This window comes from Caretta caretta, chromosome 4, assembly GCF_965140235.1.
Source record: "Caretta caretta isolate rCarCar2 chromosome 4, rCarCar1.hap1, whole genome shotgun sequence".
NCBI lineage: Eukaryota > Metazoa > Chordata > Testudines > Cheloniidae > Caretta > Caretta caretta.
The window spans coordinates 123,063,169-123,083,521 of record NC_134209.1 but is presented as its reverse complement, the minus strand read 5'-3'; the positions used below and the strand labels follow the sequence as shown (position 1 = coordinate 123,083,521).

Genomic DNA, 20,353 nt, shown 5'->3' with positions numbered 1-20,353 from the left:
CAATACAAAGTTAGGATTTCATCAGCTGATTAAAAGTGTGCTTGAGACTAGTTTGCTCACTTAAATTACAGTGTGTCCTAGTTTGTAAGGCACAAATATGTCACTCTTTTGCACTCCATTTTAGTAACATTCATGTGGCAGAACAATTTCAGTTGTATAACTTTATATAGGACATGGACAGTTATGAATAAAGTCTATTTGTTTCACTTGTGTCCCGTCCCCTCCACCCCCAAAATAAATTCAAATTTCCTATTTATAAGACAGCACAGCTGTGAATTAGCATTTGAAGTTTGCCATAATAAAGTGAGCACTTACTTCATTAAGATGCGATTTACTGGCATGACAAAAAACAAGTTGCTTTATTAAAACTGTAATTGAAAAAATAGATATTTACAGTAAAGGAAACTTCTTAACAAAATCATACCACTAAAAATGAGAAATTTACACAATACATAAACCCTAAATTATGATGGACTTAAATAAGTTAACAGAATACTCATGATTATAAAACCTACTTTGGCTTGAGGGGAAATTCTGCTTGGCTGATGAACATTTGAAAGGCTGCAAACCTTTCGTAGCTTAATAAAATATTCCTATGGAAAAAGTTTGGTAGTTAAAGACCAACAAAATGCATCTCGTGTGCCCTATCAGTTTTCTATGTATGGTTTTAAAATTCATTTGGCAATTCATTTTAGCTTAAAGACAGCTGGGGCAATCTGGTTTCAATTCTTTTTGAGATACATGGATGCCACATGCCCATTTATTCATTATTTCTCAATGATCTGAAATAAAACAAGACAGGATGACTGAAATTTTCAAGCAAAGAGAATGAAATCCACAAAAATGTAAATAAATGGGATACATAATGCATAGCTGGGTCTGGCTGGTATTTGCCACTGTACTTTCCCTGACTTCAGCAAATCAGTTCTGGGGTTATAAAGAGGAAACATGGTAGAATGTAACCAGATTAAGTTTACAAAGGATGTAGTGCTCTTTCCTTCAAGGTGCAGGTCAGACTAAATGTTCAAAGAATCAATGTTAAGTGTTCAGCCTGGGAACTAACAATTTAAGAGAGCCTGGTGCAACAGACACCAATGTACTTTACATCCCAATTTGGTGCCTATAATACTAGATATTCAAACAGTCCAACGAAAAGTTTGTGTGCTCACAATTGCCCTCTGATCAACAACCCTTTCTTAAACACACCTTTGTACTACTCTGATGCAGCAAAGCACTTAAGCATGTTTTAACTGAGTGAGTGAGTAGTCCCACTGAAGTCACTGACTTCTCACATGCTTAAATCATGCATGACTTACTGCTTTGCTGGACTGAAGCCCAGGTAAGCATCTTCTAATAGCTCCTTTTACTGTCATTGGCTCCAGGTAACTGTCATTCACACTGTAGCTTTTTGTAACAAAAAACAAACAAAAAAGTCAGATTTTACTATTGCTGAAGCCAAACTATTACATTTTAATTTCTCTCTCAAAATCCACAGGTATTAGTTTGTAGAACATGAGCTAAAAAGTTAAACCTATAACATTTTACTTATTTCTAATAAAATACATAAAAGGGTGCTACCTTTTAAAATATCTTTCCTCTTTTTCCTAGGGCAGTTGATGAGACCCATTTAGCGGTACCAGCCTAATTAAAATTTAAATATGAATTCCCATCTAAAGATATCATTTAGCTAAATAAAAACTTGCTACCAGATCAGCCATGGATAAGGTATATTTATAATTTGAGTACTGGTATATTGTTTTCCAAGTTCTTGCTCATTTCTGAGCTTTATTTTTGCTATATATTCTCTCAGTTACTATTTTTACATGGTTATCTACTTCTTGGTTCATTTCCCTTTGTAATAAAGCTTCACAGGAACTAAGGAGTGCTTTTTAATACATCAGTTTTGCACATACTGACAGATTATGTTAAGTATCTGACAAACGTGCTCCTGCATGAATAAAGAAATGGCCATAACATGACATCCATTTTTGGTAGTCACATTTAGGCACTTAAGTTTTATACATCTGCTGAAACTGTTGAACTGTACACAAGTTAGAAAGGAGATACAGGAGTCTCATTTCATAAACTTACCCTTGGCTCTACAGAGTTTCCTGCCCATCACTTGAGTTATTATATGAAGTTCTATGAGTGGCAAGTGAGTACATCTTAGAAATGCACAAACAGCACTTTGACCTCCACCCGCACAAATCTAGGTAGGGGAGATATTTAAATATATTATAAGGCACTTGTGAGTGCTTTGTAATAATTTTGTAAATATTTTATAAATATTATTCTATTTAAATAATGTCTCATTTATTCCTTCTCACAAGTCATACAATGGCAGATGCTGCACTGCGCCAGGTAAGAAGTCTACCTCCAGTAGACTGCTTGGTACAGTACAAATTACAAGAACACAACTTCTGGCAAAATGGAGCAGTCAGTGGTGTCCATTTAAACACCTGATTGGCTGATCATTCAGTAGTAACATAAGCCCATACTGTACTGTGATTCAGCACTCTATTAAAGACCACCCAGGGAAAATATTTGCTAGTTAGCTATAAGTTAGTTATAAAAACTCTTAACTTCTCCCTCCCCAACTGCATATCTACCCTGTAAAACAGGTTGCCAAACTACAACTGATCGTATATTTGACTTTCCCCTGCTTGTCTCAGTCCATCCATCAGAAACATGCTCCTCCTCACCAAGTCTAGGAAAATCACCAGGAGCAGACACACTAGGAAGAGAAAGGATGAAGAGGGTACAATGCAGAGGGGAAAAACAGAGAACAAGAAACTGTAGGAGGAGCCTACAGTGTCAGGTGGTCTTGCAGAGCCCGAGCTACACATCCACACTGCTATTTTTAGCATGCAACTCGAGCCCCACTAGTGGGGGTTTGTCTACCCAGGCTGGGAGGCCTGCTCCATCTGCAAAGCAGACAAGCTTATATAACTGGAGACACTCAGGAAAATTAACGTGAATGAACGAAAACTGTGAATTTCAATCAAGTTAGTTAAACTGCATTAAACCCCAGTGTGGACACATACATTCAAAATGAAAGTGACCTTAAAACCAAGTGAGGGCCACAGACCACATATTGCAAATTTAACTGCCCCCTTTTCATCCTTCTGTACATGCTACTTTACCAGATTATATACTGCACCAAACTTTATTAGTGTTGGGGAATAGTCTATCATGTTTGGAGAGGGTAATCTAATAAAGGATTGTGAGTAGAAGGGCAGTTAGAGGGGTGATGGAAGGCTGGCAGTTCTAGGGGGCTGTGAAATTTGCAGGACATGGTCTGTAGTGTACAGTAGTAGTGATATGTGCCTGCAGGTGGAGGAATAGAGGGTCTCTACAGATAGGCATTAATATTTACTTCTAATTTCTTTGCTTTTGTGGAGAGATTTGTCAAGTATATTATGTGTAGCAACCTTAAGTGCTTTGCAATGAAATCTTCTGTTTATTAGTTCCCTAGGTTTTTTTAATGGTTGAAAGGGAGTGGGAAAGACAAACCTGTGGGGGAGTAGAAATGCAGCAACCCTGTTGTAAGATAAAAACTGACATAAATGGGTAGTTACTGAGAGCGAGTTGGCGACCTACCCCAGTCAGTCAGGTTTGGATTGTCTAGTTCCCATCAATCAGATTTGCATTTGCACCAGTTCTAGTTAGCACACCTCTCTAAAAAGTTTTAAGTGGATAGACAGTGTTCAGTACAAACTAGGATGACAAGGAAAAATTTCAGCTAGAGCCCTATTTTGAAGACTTCTATTAAAACATTCTGAAAAGAAAGCAAGTATGTATGATTTGTATGAAGTACATAAATAATCCAGACATCATAAAAACTAACCCTGCATGATATTTTAGAGGAAAAAAAAGATGTATATCCCATTTTAAGCCCCTGTTAGAACACAACCCTAACTATGGAGTTGCTACCAGTCAGCTGCAAAGTGTGTGCACAGAATAAATGGAAATACAATATATTTAATAAGCTACATTTTAAATGGTCACATATTTACAAATCACATTTCTATAGGAAGGTTTTTTTTAAAAATCTGCTATTACTGCAACTAACTTTTCTATCACTAAGAGTTGGGATTTTTTTTTCTTTTTTAACTTTTGCATTTGACAACACTTTGTATAGTCAGTTGTCTGTCTGTCTGTGCAGGTCTTTCTTACAGTAAGGGAGGAAAGACACTAGGAACAGAAACATGGAATGTAAAACCACAAAAATTAACAGGATGATATAAGGGCAATTGAAACAAAAAACCCTACTTTTAAAAAAAATGGACTGGATTTCAATTTGATTCTGTCTCTAAACAATTAGCATTCAGATTAACAGTAGGCTGAAATTAGTACATCCTGTGGGTTTGACATAGTGATGAATATAGAAGAACAAAACCAGTATTAAAACCAGGTCTAAAGTAGGCCGCTTGTCCTGTGCTTGCAAAAAATAAGTTCTTCATAGTGAAACCAGAATATGCAGAAGTTACATTGCAGTATTCAAAATTGACAACTGTTGCAAAGAAATCCAGTCTATTCTTCTCCTTTTTTTTAAACAAAGATTACGAAATTGAATTTTATTGAGTTTCACACAAGAAGCACTTATAAAATTGGTACAGAATGTCATTTAACAGATGAAAATCATTCCAAGCTTCCTTTAGCAACTGCTAAATAACTGAAAAATTCACAGATCTGAATTTTAATGTGTAAATTTCTCAATGAGCATAAAATACACCCAAAATAAAAGCATTTTAGACTCTCCTCTTCCCCTCGCCCCCAACCATTTCAATTGATTCTGGACACTACTGCAGCTGCTGTTGGTGGGAGAGGAGAAGGGGCAACAAGAGGCTCCCTTTAGAGCAGATGATGTTGACTTGTATGGTAAAGCCATTTTTCATGACAACTTCACATTCTGATCAGTTTCATAACATTATTTGTGTACATTTCTCTGTTCTGTCATATTAATACAACTCTGCAGATTTTAGGAATTCGCATGTATTCTTCCACATTTTGTACTCATAAATCAAATATTAAACTTTGGCTTTTCCACTCTAATAGATTACAAATTAGTTAATAAAAAAATCCTGTGGTCTGTTCATCACTGAAATATCTGTATCACATCAAAAATCCAAAATAAAATTCGAAGGGAAATAATTTAGCAGACATCAACTTAAATCTTTTGAAAGGTTTTTGAAAATAGAGGTTAATGTTATATTTTAACAGCAAATGTAGGATTCATCACTGGATGAAAGATTGTCTTTTGATTCAGTTCTCTAGCCTAGTTATTGAGCTGAAATGCAATTCATTCTTGAGGGATTCAAAGTGCCTTTCATCAATTCCCCCAACCTTGCCACACACACCAGAAATTAAGATGCATTATACTTCATAAAACCAAGCGTTTCATAACAAAGCTATTCACATCTACTTAAGTTTGCTTAAAATCCACCAATTAAAATGGACACTTTTGATTTTCTGTTTAAATTTCTATGGGCAATTTTTCCAGCTAAGTTAATATATAGATGCCATTTTTATCAACTTGTTTAAACCAAAATGTAGTGAGTAATTATTTCTTCCATTGCATTGGAATTATCTGGAATTAATGCAACACTGGTGTTGCTGGCTGCAGTTCACACTACCTTTTCTCAATATAAAGAAGAGTCACTTTGTAACAAAACGTTTCCCATTGCAAAAAACAAGCCTCAGCTTTTTTTTAAAAAAGCCTTTCATATAGCATTTATAAATGTATATAGTTTGCCTTGCAGAACACATTGTTATTGAACAGAAAAATGATGAAGCTGTGTTTGCCCAGTTATGTGGAACCTTTACTGTATTTCTCTGTATTTGTGATCCATTTCCCTTGCTGGTTTAGATTTTAGATAAAATACTATGCAGTAGGTCTTTCATTTAAGATACTGTAGTATTTTATTCTAATTCTGATACATCTTCAAAGATTTTTCTGGTGACAAGAATAATTATCTTGACTTACTGTTTAATCTACCAGTGCTTTTTTATGTACTCGTTGATAAGTACAAGTTTTGAAATCTGCAGCTGTTTATGAAAACAACATGAGACTGGAAAGATGAGCTTCCTATTAAAGTTGTCACATATTCCCAGGTATATCCTTATATTGGAGAGACCTTGATGAAAAATGATATATTCTGGAAGCATGGTTTCAAAAAAATCAAAACAGGAGTTTGATTTTTTCAGTCTATTTCCACAACAGCGATACTGTAGCTCTGCCAAATAGACAAGAGGCTCACAATCCATTATATTTTCCAAAGAGCCAAGTTAAAGATTTCTGTTACTTGATCTGACCAGCTACCAAGCCTACTTACTTGTAAAAATTAATATTCATTTGCCATTAATAATTTAAGTTTTTAAATAAATATTTAAGTGCCTTTTTTGGCAACTGTCCATTCTGGTAGCATTTGCTGTCCCAAAAGCTCAGTATCCTAAGCACATCTATTCAGAAAACTTAGTCAATTCTATTTCCACAAATAGTAAACCTGTCTATCTCCAACAAATCTTTCTTTGAAGATCTGTGTTTTAATTCTGAATTGTCTTGGCTTATATCTTTATCTTCTCCATCAGGAGTCGTCAGGAATTGATCAGAGTTGCTTGTCACAAGTAAAGATGTATTATTTTCCTTCTGATGTGCGGGCTGATTGGTAACTGATGCAGAGAAACTTTCGTCTGTGGAAATACCTGTTGGAAGAGCAGAAAATCAGAATTAAAAAAAGTGTGTTAATTGTATAAGCACATCAATGAATTTGAAATTGACAGATCTGTCCATCATCAAAGCTGCACTGAGGGCTGAGAAAGTTAGCCATGAGAACAATAAAAGTAGTACAAAACAATATGAACCAGTTTTGGAAACCAGATCATAGAATCATAGAATATCAGGGTTGGAAGGGACCTCAGGAGGTCATCTAGTCCAACCCCCTGCTCAAAGCAGGACCAATCCCCAACTAAATCATCCCAGCCAGGGCTTTGTCAAGCCTGACCTTAAAAACGTTCAAGGAAGGAGATTCCACCACCTCCCTAGGCAACGCATTCCACTGTTTCACCACCCTCCTAGTGAAAAAGTTTTTCCCAACATCCAACCTAAACCTCCCCCACTGCAACTTGAATCCATTACTCCTTGTTCTGTCATGTGGTACCACTGAGAACAGTCTAGATCCATCCTCTTTGGAACCCCCCTTCAGGTAGTTGAAAGCAGCTATCAAAACCCCTCTCATTCTTCTCTTCTGCAGACTAAACAATCCCAGTTCACTCAAAGAAAAGGAGTACTTGTGGCACCTTAGAGACTAACCAATTTATTTGAGCATGAGCTTTCATGAGCTACAGCTCACTTCATCGGATGCATACCGTGGAAACTGCCACTTCAGTTCACTCAGCCTCTCCTCATAAGTCATGTGTTCCAGCCCCCTAATTATTTTTGTTGCCCTCTGCTGGACTCTTTCCAATTTTTTCACATCCTTCTTGTAGTGTGGGGCCCAAAACTGGACACAATACTCCAGATGAGGCCTCACCAATGTAGAACAGAGGGGAATGATCACGTCCCTCCATCTGCTGGCAATGCCCCTACTTATACAGCCCAAAATGCCTTTAGCCTTCTTGGCAACAAGGGCACACTGTTGACTCATATTCAGCTTCTCGTCCACTGTAACCCCTAGGTCCTTTTCTGCAGAACTGCTGCCTAGCCATTCAGTCCCTAGTTTGTAGCAGTGTATGTGATTCTTCCATCCTAAGTGCAGGACTCTGCCCTTGTCCTTGTTGAACCTCATCAGATTTCTTTTGGCCCAATCCTCCAATTTGTCTACTTCAGTGGTTCCCAAACTTGTTCCGCCGCTTGTGCAGGGAAAGCCCCTGCCGGGCTGGGCCAGTTTGTTTACCTGCCGCGTCTGCAGGTTTGGCTGATCGCAGCTCCCACTGGCCGCGGTTCGCTGCTCCAGGCCACTGGGGGCTGCTGGAAGCGGCGGCCAGTATGTCCCTCAGCCCACGCCGCTTCCAGCCACCCCCAGTGGCCTGGAGCAGCGAACCACATAGATCCCTCTATATCCACCATATAGGTCCCTCTATATTCTATCCCTACCCTCCAGTGCATCTACCTCTCCTCCCAGTTTAGTGTCATCTGAAAACTTGCTGAGGGTGCAGTCCACACCTTCCTCCAGATCATTAATGAAGATATTGAACAAAACCGGCCCCAGGACCGACCCTTGGGGCACTCCGCTAGACACCGGCTGCCAACTAGACATGGAGCCATTGATCACTACCCGTTGAGCCCGACGATCTAGCCAGCTTTCTATTCACCTTACAGTCCATTCATACAGCCCATACTTCTTTAACTTGCTGGCAAGAATACTGTGGGAGACCGTATCAAAAGCTTTGCTAAAGTCAAGGAATAACACGTCCACTGCTTTCCCCTCATCCACAGGGCCAGTTATCTCATCATAGAAGGCAATTAGATTAGTCAGGCATGATTTGCCCTTGGTGAATCCATGCTGACTGTTCCTGATCACTTTCCTCTCCTCTAAGTGCTTCACAATTGATTCCTTGAGGACCTGCTCCATGATTTTTCCAGGGACTGAGGTGAGGCTGACTGGCCTGTAGTTCCCCGGATCCTCCTCCTTCCCTTTTGATACTTCTGAATATCCTGTCCAAACCACTTCACTTTTTGTTACCACTGCCATTAGGATCCTAGAATGCTTATTAATGCAATAAAATATTGTGTATGAATTTCCATTAACGTTGTGATACAAATTCAGCAAAATGAAGTCCAGGAAAGCCAGGAGTATACCACATGTCATCCAATATTGAGGAACAATAGGATGCAATAAAACAAGATGATAAAAGGTCATGATCATTGTGGCATGTTACTGAAAGCCATATGGTAGGTTTCTGGTTTACTTTCCTGTTTTTGATGGTTTGTGTAATAAGATTGTTTACTCCACCCATCCCATCTGAAGCCAGTTGAAATGATCCCAATCAACAGTAGTAACAGATCTGATTTCTGTGAAAGAATCTACTTATGTTACCAGTGACAGGATTGTATCCCAAAGTATCTGCACAGGAAAGCTGGATGCCCTAAGTTTTATCCCACAGAGAAAGCTCAGATATGGTAAAATAATTAATGTATGTATTTGTATGGCATCTAATCCCAAAATATCTTCATGAACCCCCTGATTTGTTAGGATTCCTTCTTTTTGTTTCCATAGAACTGAACACTGGGTTTATTAATACAATTTTTAAAAAGTGTATGAACACTTAATACATTTCTGTGCTGCATTAAAATATAATGTTTGAAACAGCTGAAACTGCATGATTTGCCCCACCCCAAAGGGAACTTGGCAGGAAGAGCAACAAAGGTATTTTTTGCTCCTCTTAGAAACAAGGTAACTGATAACTGACATATTTTAAGGGAGTTTTTGAAAAACATCTGCCTTGGTTTGAGAAGCTGTTTTAAGACCCAGCCAAGAGAACATTATCTGACAAAAGTAATAAACATCAAAATAGGGGTTTGCAACAGAAATATTGCAGCAATGTGTAAAACAATATCATTACTTGTTCCAGACAACTACTTTATAAAGCAGCTTCTTTATCATATCACCTCTTCCAGTAATTTGTATATTTTTTAGGAAAATAACCAATCTTTGGAGTAATTTAATAAAGTCCTGTATAAGTAAAACATAATGCACACACCAGGGAAAAACAGTCATAAAAGGTTCACTGCCGAGCTTCAATATGTAGGTAGGTATCTTCCCATTGAACAGTTTCCAGAGGAAGCCACTGTTCAATTTAAAAAATGATTACCAGTCTAATTAGTGAGCTCATTCTTCAAGAGTAGTTTCAAACTTTACCAATGATAATTGCAACTGTGTACATTCCTATGAGAAAGGTGCAAACTCTCAGGAAAATAAACTATCCTTATACTGTAGGCTGAAGGAAAGTAGGTTAGATAAATTCCTTGAAACCGGTGATTATATTGCTAGCAATATAGGCTGTACTGTTCAAGCCTATAATTGGGGCACAGGGATTAATCAATAATGCAGAATTCTGCAATAATAATGAATAGACAGGAGAGAAGGCAAGCTAGAAAAATTCTTACATATGATCTGGCTTTATAGGGAAACAATTGTTGTTAAGAGTCACTGTATTTATAAAATGAAGTAATGGCACTGAAGAATTAAGCTTCTTCCACCTTTGAGGATTTTATAGAAGCTGAGAATATTTTTTTAAATGACATTCACAGAAATATATAGGTCTCTGCTTCTTATAAAATTGTGTCATTTGAGGCATAAGCTCTCTGGACTGACCTGGTAAGCTTACTGCTGCTTCAGCTAAAAATAGTCTTCAGAATGTATTTACTGGGAACTGTTGGTAAGTTTTAATGGTCAACCCTTAAAACATGAATTATTAAGTCCCACATCCAAATAAATTATAAAATATTTTATAATTTAAGAAAAAAATAGCACTGTAATACTGTAACATTTTCTAGTGAAAGCTTGGAAAAAGCATCCAGATCTACTGTACATAAGTTTTTTCACCATATAACCAAAAAGCCCAATATTATGGATGTAAGCCATTTTAAAATAAATATATGCACTAAATTTAGTCCAATGTGATTTGACACAGTTGAGATATAGGGTTTTATAACTGAAATGCTGATTCTTAACTCTAGTATTGCTGGCAAGACACTATGATGTCTAACAAACACCTTAAATTTCATGCTGTTCAAGTCTTTGGCAAACCTTAGAGCAGAACACAATAAAGCCTCACTGTTAAATTCTCAGGGGCTCCCACTGGATTCTTCCCAGAGACAATATACAATCCAACTTTGTTGATCAGAACAGTGAAAGTTTCTGTTTCCCCCCCATATTATGTCAAAGAGGGATATTAAAAAAACCCAACTAATACACCATTACAATTATTTATTAATAACAGAGGTTTTTTTTTAACACCCGATGTTAAAGGTGCTATATATAAACTGCAGAAGACTAAGAAAACCACCTTATATACTACAAAACAAAAAACAAGGAGGCAAATCTCAGATCAGGAGAATTAACATTAATCCCACTTAGAGAATGAAAAGCTGCCTGAAATCTTCCTATCTTCATTACAATTTTAAGTAATTGTACCTGCTGCATATCATATTTTGCCCACTTTTCTATAAGAATTCAATGGAATATTCCGTATGAAACGTCAGTATTGTCAGAGCTCAAGCCAAATGTGAAATATCAGCATTTACAAGAAGGTGTTCCTCTAAATGCGCACGTTCATGCATACAAAGTCAGTACTAGTTCTCATTTTTGCTTCCCTACCTCCTTTCTCATACCCTGGTGGAATTTTATTGTAGTGGAGAATATTTAGGTCTGTGAAGGATGAAGCACTGAATAATGGAAAATGAATTCTTCTGTTTACAGAATTGTGCTCCAGCTGCTAGGTGTATGCTCACAGTCCTAACATGTGAACCAAAGCATAGTTATTATGTGGTACAGTTTGTGGTAAAGGTACTGTTGAACAGCAGAGAGGGGAACAGCAGACTGAATATTAAGTTTAATCTGGAAACAGTTTCCTTTTCACTGATCATCTGAACAAGCACTTAAACTTACCTTGAGTAGATTTAAATTTGCTTTGGGGTTTGCTAGGTGGCTTGCCTGGGGTGCTAGTAGGGGGAGGACTGAACAACTTCTCTTCCATTTTTGCCTCCTTTACATATTGGCATGACTTGCCCAATAACACAATGCTGTTAAGGACTTTTAGTGAAATTAACCTGAAAGATAAAAGGGTATATTTACATATTTGCATTAGTGGATGTTCATATAAAAACAGTTTCATGTATGGTTTCTGCTATTTGGAAGGTATTTAATTTGTTAGCTAATCCTTCCAACTGTAAGGCTTTTTCTTATGTCTTATAAACCCCCCCCCAAAAAAAAAAAAAAAGGCAGCACAATCATTTGGTTTTAGGCTCGATGTTTTAATGTAAAGGGTTTCATAGGGTAGAAATTTCAAATGTTTCTAGAAGTCATTTGGATCCTAATATCAGTATTTTCTTCATGGAGCAGCTATGGGAATTTCAGTAAATTTTCAATACACTCAGTATCTAAACATCTACTTTGAAGAGCGTATCAAAAATAATAGCAAGTCTGTGATGGCTTTGAAGCATCTCTAACAACAACAACTACTATGTGGAGCTCTCAAATTTTGAAACACCATGGGCCACATAAGGAGTTAAAAGACTACACCTAATTTCCATAAAATGTCCAAATTGCAGTAGCCCTCAGCTGTGTGGTCCACAGAGTCTACAAGTCCCATCATGCAATATTCCATTTCTATCTGAGTAGCGAGGCTGGGAGTAACATGACCCAGTAGACAGTGGAGACCTAGATTCTTTCCTGCCTCTGCCACAGATCTGCTGTGTGAACTTTGGCACATCATTTAGTTCTCTCTACCTCAGTTTTCCCATCTGTAAAATGGGAAAGAGGCTTTTCTACCATTGTAGAGTGCTTTGAGATTTACAGATGAAAAGCACTTTATGAAAGCTAATTACTACTACTATTGACAGAACATCACATGCTAGGACCTTTAATATTTTTAGACTACGCCTCCATATTGAAGATGAAGGCAGCTGTGATTTAGAGATTTGATTTACAGGCTAGTTTGATGGTTCCATGCTATTCTGGGCTCAGAATTTGAGTCTCCGGAACTTGTTTCTCACTCAAGGAGCTGCAAGAGTACCTTTTATTTCTCTCATTAGACAGCTCTACAGCAGTTGTGATAGGGTTTGGATGGAGCCCTATATCCCTACTCAACATTAGGATAGTAAATAGGTAGAGAAGAATGTGGGAACCCACTGATTATGGAAATCTTAATAGACATTGTGATAATCTAAGTTCAGAAAATTTGCTGGAAAAAGTGAACGTTTTCAAATTAAAAGCCTTAGAGCAGGTCTAACTTGTGCATTATAAAGAGACCAAAATATACTTCAGTAGCAATGCAACTATCACACAATGCATTAACACAAATCATGTCAAAAAGAGAAAAATGTAGCATACAACCTCTCTCTCTCAAAGGTATTTTTATGTAATACATTTTCCTGTAAAAGTAAGTCTGTTTGAGGGATAGGAGGATATGCAGAGCAGACAATCTTCAGTATTTAAAAAGGAACCTCTCACTTTGGTACCCAAGCAACCACAAACTAGACAAAATTTGATTCCCCCAGGTCTGTTACTGTGGTTCTATAAAGTCCCTTCTATTAGGGTAAGAGAATAGGGTGATGTCGTGGTGGGCATCTGCTAGAAACCACCAGACCAGGAGGATGAGGTAGACAAGGCTTTTTTTGGACAACTAATAGAAGTTTGCAGATCAAAGGCCCTGGTTCTCAAGGGGAACTTCAATCACCCTGACATCTGCAGGGAGAGCAATACAGCAGTGCACAGACAATCCAGGAAGTTTTTGGAGAGTATTGGGGACAACTTCCTGGTGCAAGTGTTGGAGGAACCAACTAGAGGCCGTGCTCCTCTCGACCTACTGCTCACAAACAGGGAAGAATTGGTAGGGGAAGTAGAAGTGGGTGGCAACCTGGGAAGCAGTGACCATGAGATGGTCGAGTTCAGGATCCTGCCAAAAGAAAGGAAGGAGAGCAGCAGAATATGGACCCTGGACTTCAGAAAAGCAGACTGATGCCCTCAAGGCACTGATAGGCATGGATCCCCTAGGAGGCTAATATGAGAGGGAAAGGAGTCCAGGAGAGCTGGCTGTATTTTAAAGAAGCCTTATTGAGGGCACAGGAACAAACCATCTCTAAGTGCAGAAAGAATAGCAAATATGATTTAGTTGGGGTCGGCCTGCTTTGAGCAGGGGGTTGGACTAGAAGACCTCCTGAGGTCTCTTCCAACCCTAATCTTCTATGATAGTTTTTCTTTCTAAAAAAACATGTCCCTTGCTTTTGCTCCCCATACCGCCTTTCCAAAAACAAGATACTTTCACAGATATGTACTATTATTTTGAAAAATGAAGGGTTCAGGGCCTAATCCAATTCAATGAGAGTTGGATCAGGATGTTGGTGGGTTACAACCCACCCAACTGATGTATTAATACCAGATTTTCATCATGAATTACATAGCAGCTTCCAAGTTTTCTTCTGTCACAGGGCTTTGGGTTTTTAACTACTGGGAGGGCAGAAGTGGGTCAGATTAGTTTACTGTGAATAGCTGAAAAATCATATAAAATTAAATCAAAACGCAAATTTCAAATATTGGGTAAAACTTAATATTTTTTATTACATTTAACTATGTAACTAAATAAAGAATTATTGTTTCACCCCATCAGAACAATTTCCTCCTTATTTTAGTCTAAATCCTTTGTGATAAAATCTTAAAGCATTATCTAGGCAGTGTTTCTCACATGTCTGTATTATACCTAAATTCTGTCTCTCATATTGCAAATAATTCCACTTATGTAGATTATAATTACAGACACTGAAAGCAGTGTGCAGAACTTGGAATTACTCAGAGGATTTAGGAGATGTACTAATTCTAAACCTGAGATCACAGCAAAAGAATAAAGTCCATTCTCACTTTGAAATTCATATCGTATGACAAAATCTAATCTAATAAACTAAATCCAAAAAAGAAACAGGTCACAGCTGTCTTTATTCATGTTTACTTAACACATCACTATAGACTCTGTCTCATGCCATTTTGAAGGTCAGTGTCCCATTTGGAGCAGAATTGGCAAGTTGAAGTCAGGTGTTTTATTGGTGCAATTTGTTTATTTACAAAGTGTGCACAGGTCCTGTTTCCTTGAATTGGGGTGGTAACAAAACACAGACATAACTTCCTTCCTGCAGAAACCACAGACCAGGCACTTCTGCCCTGTACCCAGGATTCCTGCACTTTGTCTCTCTCTAAGGCCGTACCCAAGTTTTACTGCTGAACACAGAGGGTATGTCTTTTGAGTATGTCTACGCAGCAAAGAATCATAGAATATCGGGGTTGGAAGGGACCTCAGGAGGTCATCTAGTCCAACCCCTTGCTCAAAGCAGGACCAATCCCCAATTTTTGCCCCAGATCCCTAAATGGCCCCACTCACAACCCTGGGTTTAGCAGGCCAATGCTCAAACCACTGAGCTATCCCGCATCTGGCCTGTGCCAGCTGACTTGGGCTCTCGGGCTGTGGGGCTGTTTCATTGCTGTGTAGACTTCCGGACTTGGGCTGAAGCCTGAGCTCTGGGACCCTCCCACCTCTCAGGCTCCAGCCCGAGCCTAGATGTCTACACAGCAGTGAAACAGCTCCACAGCCTGAGCCCTGATTGGCTGGTACAGGCCAGCTACGGGTTTCTCTTTGCTGTGTAGAAATACCCTTTGTGACCCTGGGAGCCCTTCAAAGCCAGCTGGCTGAGGGGTTTCACCCCAAACTGTAACTCACATCAGGCCTGACACACACTGCCTCAACAAACTGGTGTCATAATATATATATATCTAAAAAGTGTCACAAATTATATATGAACTGGTGACATGCAGGTCCTGGAAATCATTGTATGATGTACGTATGGGTTGGGTACAAAGTTATAGATGTGTGTTGGAAATGTGTTCTTAAAATATGTGTTGGAAGACAGAGCATAAAACTCAATCTGCCCTAGACAAAGGAATGTGTATTCACCAGTCTGACTGGCTTGGTTATCAGCAGAAGACAATGGAAGTACATTTACATATAAGGTAAACAAAGCCATCAAGCTAAATGAGCAGGAGAAAAGAGCGTTTAACAATCATGCTGAGGGACAGAATCTGCACCCCAAGAAGCCTTCCTGTCTCTTGAGGTAGAGACAATGGAGTGTGAGTAATATAAGGGGACAAAAAAGATATTTTAGTTATCCATCACTGAGGGGACAACAGGGTACAGCACCTGGGAAAGCTGGATCCTCTTGGCCTGAAAGGCAAGAGCTGCTGGAAACTTTACATAGTGAGAAACTGCTTAGTCAAAATTGTAACTTGCTAAAATTAAGTTTTACTCACTAGAAAGCGCATTTTGTTTTGTTTGTAACCAGTCCAATCTCTCTTATTCTTGCCTAGTATCACTTAAATCTCTGTATTCGAACTTTTTCTTGTTTTGTTACAAAACTATCACAGTGCTGGTATATTAAATTGGGAGTCTTCAGCTAAACCAACTGGCAGAATCCTGAAGAGTTTGCTGACCTGATACACAGTTGAGCAACAGCAAAACTCTCATTTGCTGAGGCAGAAGGATAACACAGTGGCTCACAATTCTGGGTGTCCTGAGCAGGATGTCAGTCTTCTCTGCAGTATTAACTTGGCTTTGCCTAGCCTGGGTGTGAACAGACACACTGCAAAGACACACTCAAGTTACAATGTCCTCATGGTGCTGCGCTTACCAGTGAGAGTTGCTAGGACTTCTGTGGGCATATCTCAGTTTTATGCTGCAGTAAGCTGAGATGCTAACTGTTGGAGAATTTTTAGAAGGCACTGAAGGACTATCAGCATTCAAAGGGTTTATCTTGCATCCTCACTGCAAAGTGGGCTGGTAACCAGCCCATATGAAAGCAGCGCCCAGGCTTTAGTCTATACCACCAGACAGGCCAACTAGCTGGGCCTGAAAGCACCACTCAGCTTGGGTCAGAGGATTTTATATGTGGATGTAAGAATCTTAGTAAGAATCTGGGTTAATGTTACAGTGAAAACATGCCCAGATATTCTTCTAAACTTGCCCCAGCCCCTGAGTTTTATATCTGGGAAACCACTAGCCCACGCACAGACGCCAACTTTCCAAAGTGCCAGGGTGGAGGGGGGGCTCTGAGTCAACCCCTGGCTCTGCCCCAGACCCCACCCCAACCCTTCCCCCAAGGCCCCAACCCCACCACGCCTCTTCCCGCCCCCACTCCACACTGCCCCTGTCTTTTCCCACACAGGTCCGCCCCCTCCCCTGAGTGCGCTGCATCCTCTCTCTCCCCTGCCCCAGACCCTCCTGACTGTATGAAATAGCTGATCATGGCAGGTGGGAGGTGCTGATGCACATGGTCCGCCAGTGGGTGGGAGGCGCTGGGGGTGGGGTGGGGAGCTGATAGAGGAGCAGCTAGTGGGTGCTCATTACCTACCATTTTCCCCCATGGGTGCTCCACCGCGGAGCACCCACAGAGTTAGCACCTATGAGCCCAAGGCTACTTACTGAGACCACATGGGCTAGAAAGGAGAGTCTGAGCCCTGGTCTACACTAGGACTTTAGGTCGAATTTAGCAGCGTTAAATCGATTTAAACCTGCACCCGTCCACACAATGAAGCCCTTTATTTCGACTTAAAGGGCTCTTAAAATCGATTTCCTTACTCCACCCCTGACAAGTGGATTAGCGCTTAAATCGACGTTGCCGGCTCGAATTTGGGGTACTGTGGACACAATTCGATGGTATTGGCCTCCGGGAGCTATCCCAGAGTGCTCCATTCTGACCGCTCTGGAGAGCGCTCTCAACTCAGATGCACTGGCCAGGTAGACAGGAAAAGAACCGCGAACTTTTGAATCTCATTTCCTGTTTGGCCAGCGTGGCAAGCTGCAGGTGACCATGCAGAGCTCATCAGCACAGGTGACCATGATGGAGTCCCAGAATCGCAAAAGAGCTCCAGCATGGACTGAACGGGAGGTACGGGATCTGATCGCTGTTTGGGGAGAGGAATCCGTGCTATCAGAACTCCGTTCCAGTTTTCGAAATGCCAAAACCTTTCTGAAAATCTCCCAGGGCATGAAGGACAGAGGCCATAACAGGGACCCGAAGCAGTGCCGCGTGAAACTGAAGGAGCTGAGGCAAGCCTACCAGAAAACCAGAGAGGCGAACAGCCGCTCCGGGTCAGAGCCCCAAACATGCCGCTTCTATGATGAGCTGCATGCCATTTTAGGGGGTTCAGCCACCACTACCCCAGCCGTGTTGTTTGACTCCTTCAATGGAGATGGAGGCAATACAGAAGTAGGTTTTGGGGACGAAGAAGATGATGATGAGGAGGTTGTAGATAGCTCACAGCAAGCAAGCGGAGAAACCGGTTTTCCCGACAGCCAGGAACTGTTTCTCACCCTAGACCTGGAGCCAGTACCCCCCGAACCCACCCAAGGCTGCCTCCTGGACTCAGCAGGCGGAGAAGGGACCTCTGGTGAGTGTACCTTTTAAAATGCTATACATGGTTTAAAAGCAAGCATGTGAAAGGATTACTTTGCCTTGGCATTTGCGGTTCTGCCTTTGCAAAAGGTTTCTGGGGAGGGCAGCCTTATTTCGTCCTTCATGGTAGGACACTTTACCACTCCAGGCCAGCAACACGTACTGGGGAATCACTGTAGAACAAAGCATTGCAGTGTATGTTTGCTGGCATTCAACCAAAATCCGTTCACGCGGTGGGAGGAGGCAAAATGCGACCTTGTAACGAAAGCACATGTGCTATGTATGTAATGTTAACAGCAAGGTTTACCCTGAAAGAGTGTAGCGACTGTTTTATAAAATGTGTCTTTTTAAATACCGCTGTCCCTTTTTTTTTCTCCACCAGCTGCATGTGTTTCAATGATCACAGGATCTTCTCCTTCCCAGAGGCTAGTGAAGCTTAGAAAGAAAAAAAAAAAAAACACACTCGCGATGAAATGTTCTCCGAGCTCATGCTGTCCTCCCACACTGACAGAGCACAGACGAATGCGTGGAGGCAAATAATGTCAGAGTGCAGGAAAGCACAAAATGACCGGGAGGAGAGGTGGAGGGCTGAAGAGAGTAAGTGGCGGGCTGAAGACAGGGCTGAAGCTCAAAGGTGGCGGCAGCGTGATGAGAGGAGGCAGGATTCAATGCTGAGGCTGCTGCAGGACCAAACCAGTATGCTCCAGTGTATGGTTGAGCTGCAGCAAAGGCAGCTGGAGCACAGACTGCCACTGCAGCCCCTCTGTAACCAACCGCCCTCCTCCCCAAGTTCCATAGCCTCCACACCCAGACGCCCAAGAACGCGGTGGGGGGGCCTCCGGCCAACCAGCCACTCCACCACAGAGGATTGCCCAAAAAAAAGAAGGCTGTCATTCAATAAATTTTAAAGTTGTAAACTTTTAAAGTGCTGTGCTTAAAGTGCTGTGTGGCATTTTCCTTCCCTCCTCCACCACCCCTCCTGGGATACCTTGGTAGTCATCCCCCTATTTGTGTGATGAATGAATAACGAATGCATGACTGTGAAGCAGCAATGACTTTATTGGCTCTGCAAGCAATGATGAAAGGGAGGAGGGGAGGGTGGTTAGCTTACAGGGAAGTAGAGTGAACCAAGGGGTGGGGGGGTTCATCAAGGAGAAACAAACAGAACTTTCACACCGTAGCCTGGCCAGTCATGAAACTGTTTTTCAAAGCTTCTCTGATGCGTACCGCGCCCTCCTGTGCTCTTCTAACCGCCCTGGTGTCTGGCTGCGCGTAACCAGCAGCCAGGCGATTTGCCTCAACCTCCCACCCCGCCATAAACGTCTCCCCCTTACTCTCACAGATATTGTGGAGCACACAGCAAGCAGTAATAACAGTGGGAATATTGGTTTCGCTGAGGTCTAAGCGAGTCAGTAAACTGCGCCAGCGCGCCTTTAAACGTCCAAATGCACATTCTACCACCATTCTGCACTTGCTCAGCCTGTAGTTGAACAGCTCCTGACCACTGTCCAGGCTGCCTGTGTATGGCTTCATGAGCCATGGCATTAAGGGGTAGGCTGGGTCCCCAAGGATACATATAGGCATTTCAACATCCCCAACAGTTATTTTCTGGTCTGGGAATAAAGTCCCTTCCTGCAGCTTTTGAAACAGACCAGAGTTCCTGAAGATGCGAGCATCATGCACCTTTCCCGGCCATCCCACGTTGATGTTGGTGAAACGTCCCTTGTGATCCACCAGAGCTTGCAGCACTATCGAAAAGTACCCCTTGCGGTTTATGTACTCGGCGGCTTGGTGCTCCGGTGCCAAGATAGGGATATGGGTTCCATCTATAGCCCCACCACAGTTAGGGAATCCCATTGCAGCAAAGCCATCCACTATGACCTGCACATTTCCCAGGGTCACTACCCTTGATATCAGCAGATCTTTGATTGCGTGGGCTACTTGCATCACAGCAGCCCCCACAGTAGATTTGCCCACTCCAAATTGATTCCCAACTGACCGGTAGCTGTCTGGCGTTGCAAGCTTCCACAGGGCTATCGCCACTCGCTTCTCAACTGTGAGGGCTGCTCTCATCTTGGTATTCATGCGCTTCAGGGCAGGGGAAAGCAAGTCACAAAGTTCCATGAAAGTGCCCTTACGCATGCGAAAGTTTCATAGCCACTGGGAATCGTCCCAGACCTGCAACACTATGCGGTC

General features: G+C 41.0%; 1 protein-coding gene across 6 annotated transcripts in view; it reads right to left on the bottom strand.

Annotated features, from left to right (window-relative positions):
* Window positions 1–340: 340 nt before the first annotated feature.
* The window catches only part of TAPT1 (transmembrane anterior posterior transformation 1), a 107,242-nt gene continuing 87,229 nt past the window's right edge, over window positions 341–20,353 (bottom strand). For all 6 annotated transcript variants that reach the window (XM_048848808.2, XM_075128019.1, XM_048848809.2 and 3 more), the window contains 2 exons: window positions 11,613–11,773; window positions 341–6,705 (listed from right to left, as the gene is read on the bottom strand). In XM_048848808.2, the coding sequence (XP_048704765.1) occupies window positions 6,476–6,705; window positions 11,613–11,773 (391 nt within the window). In that variant the 3' untranslated portion in view covers window positions 341–6,475. The remainder of the gene's footprint in view (window positions 6,706–11,612; window positions 11,774–20,353) is intronic.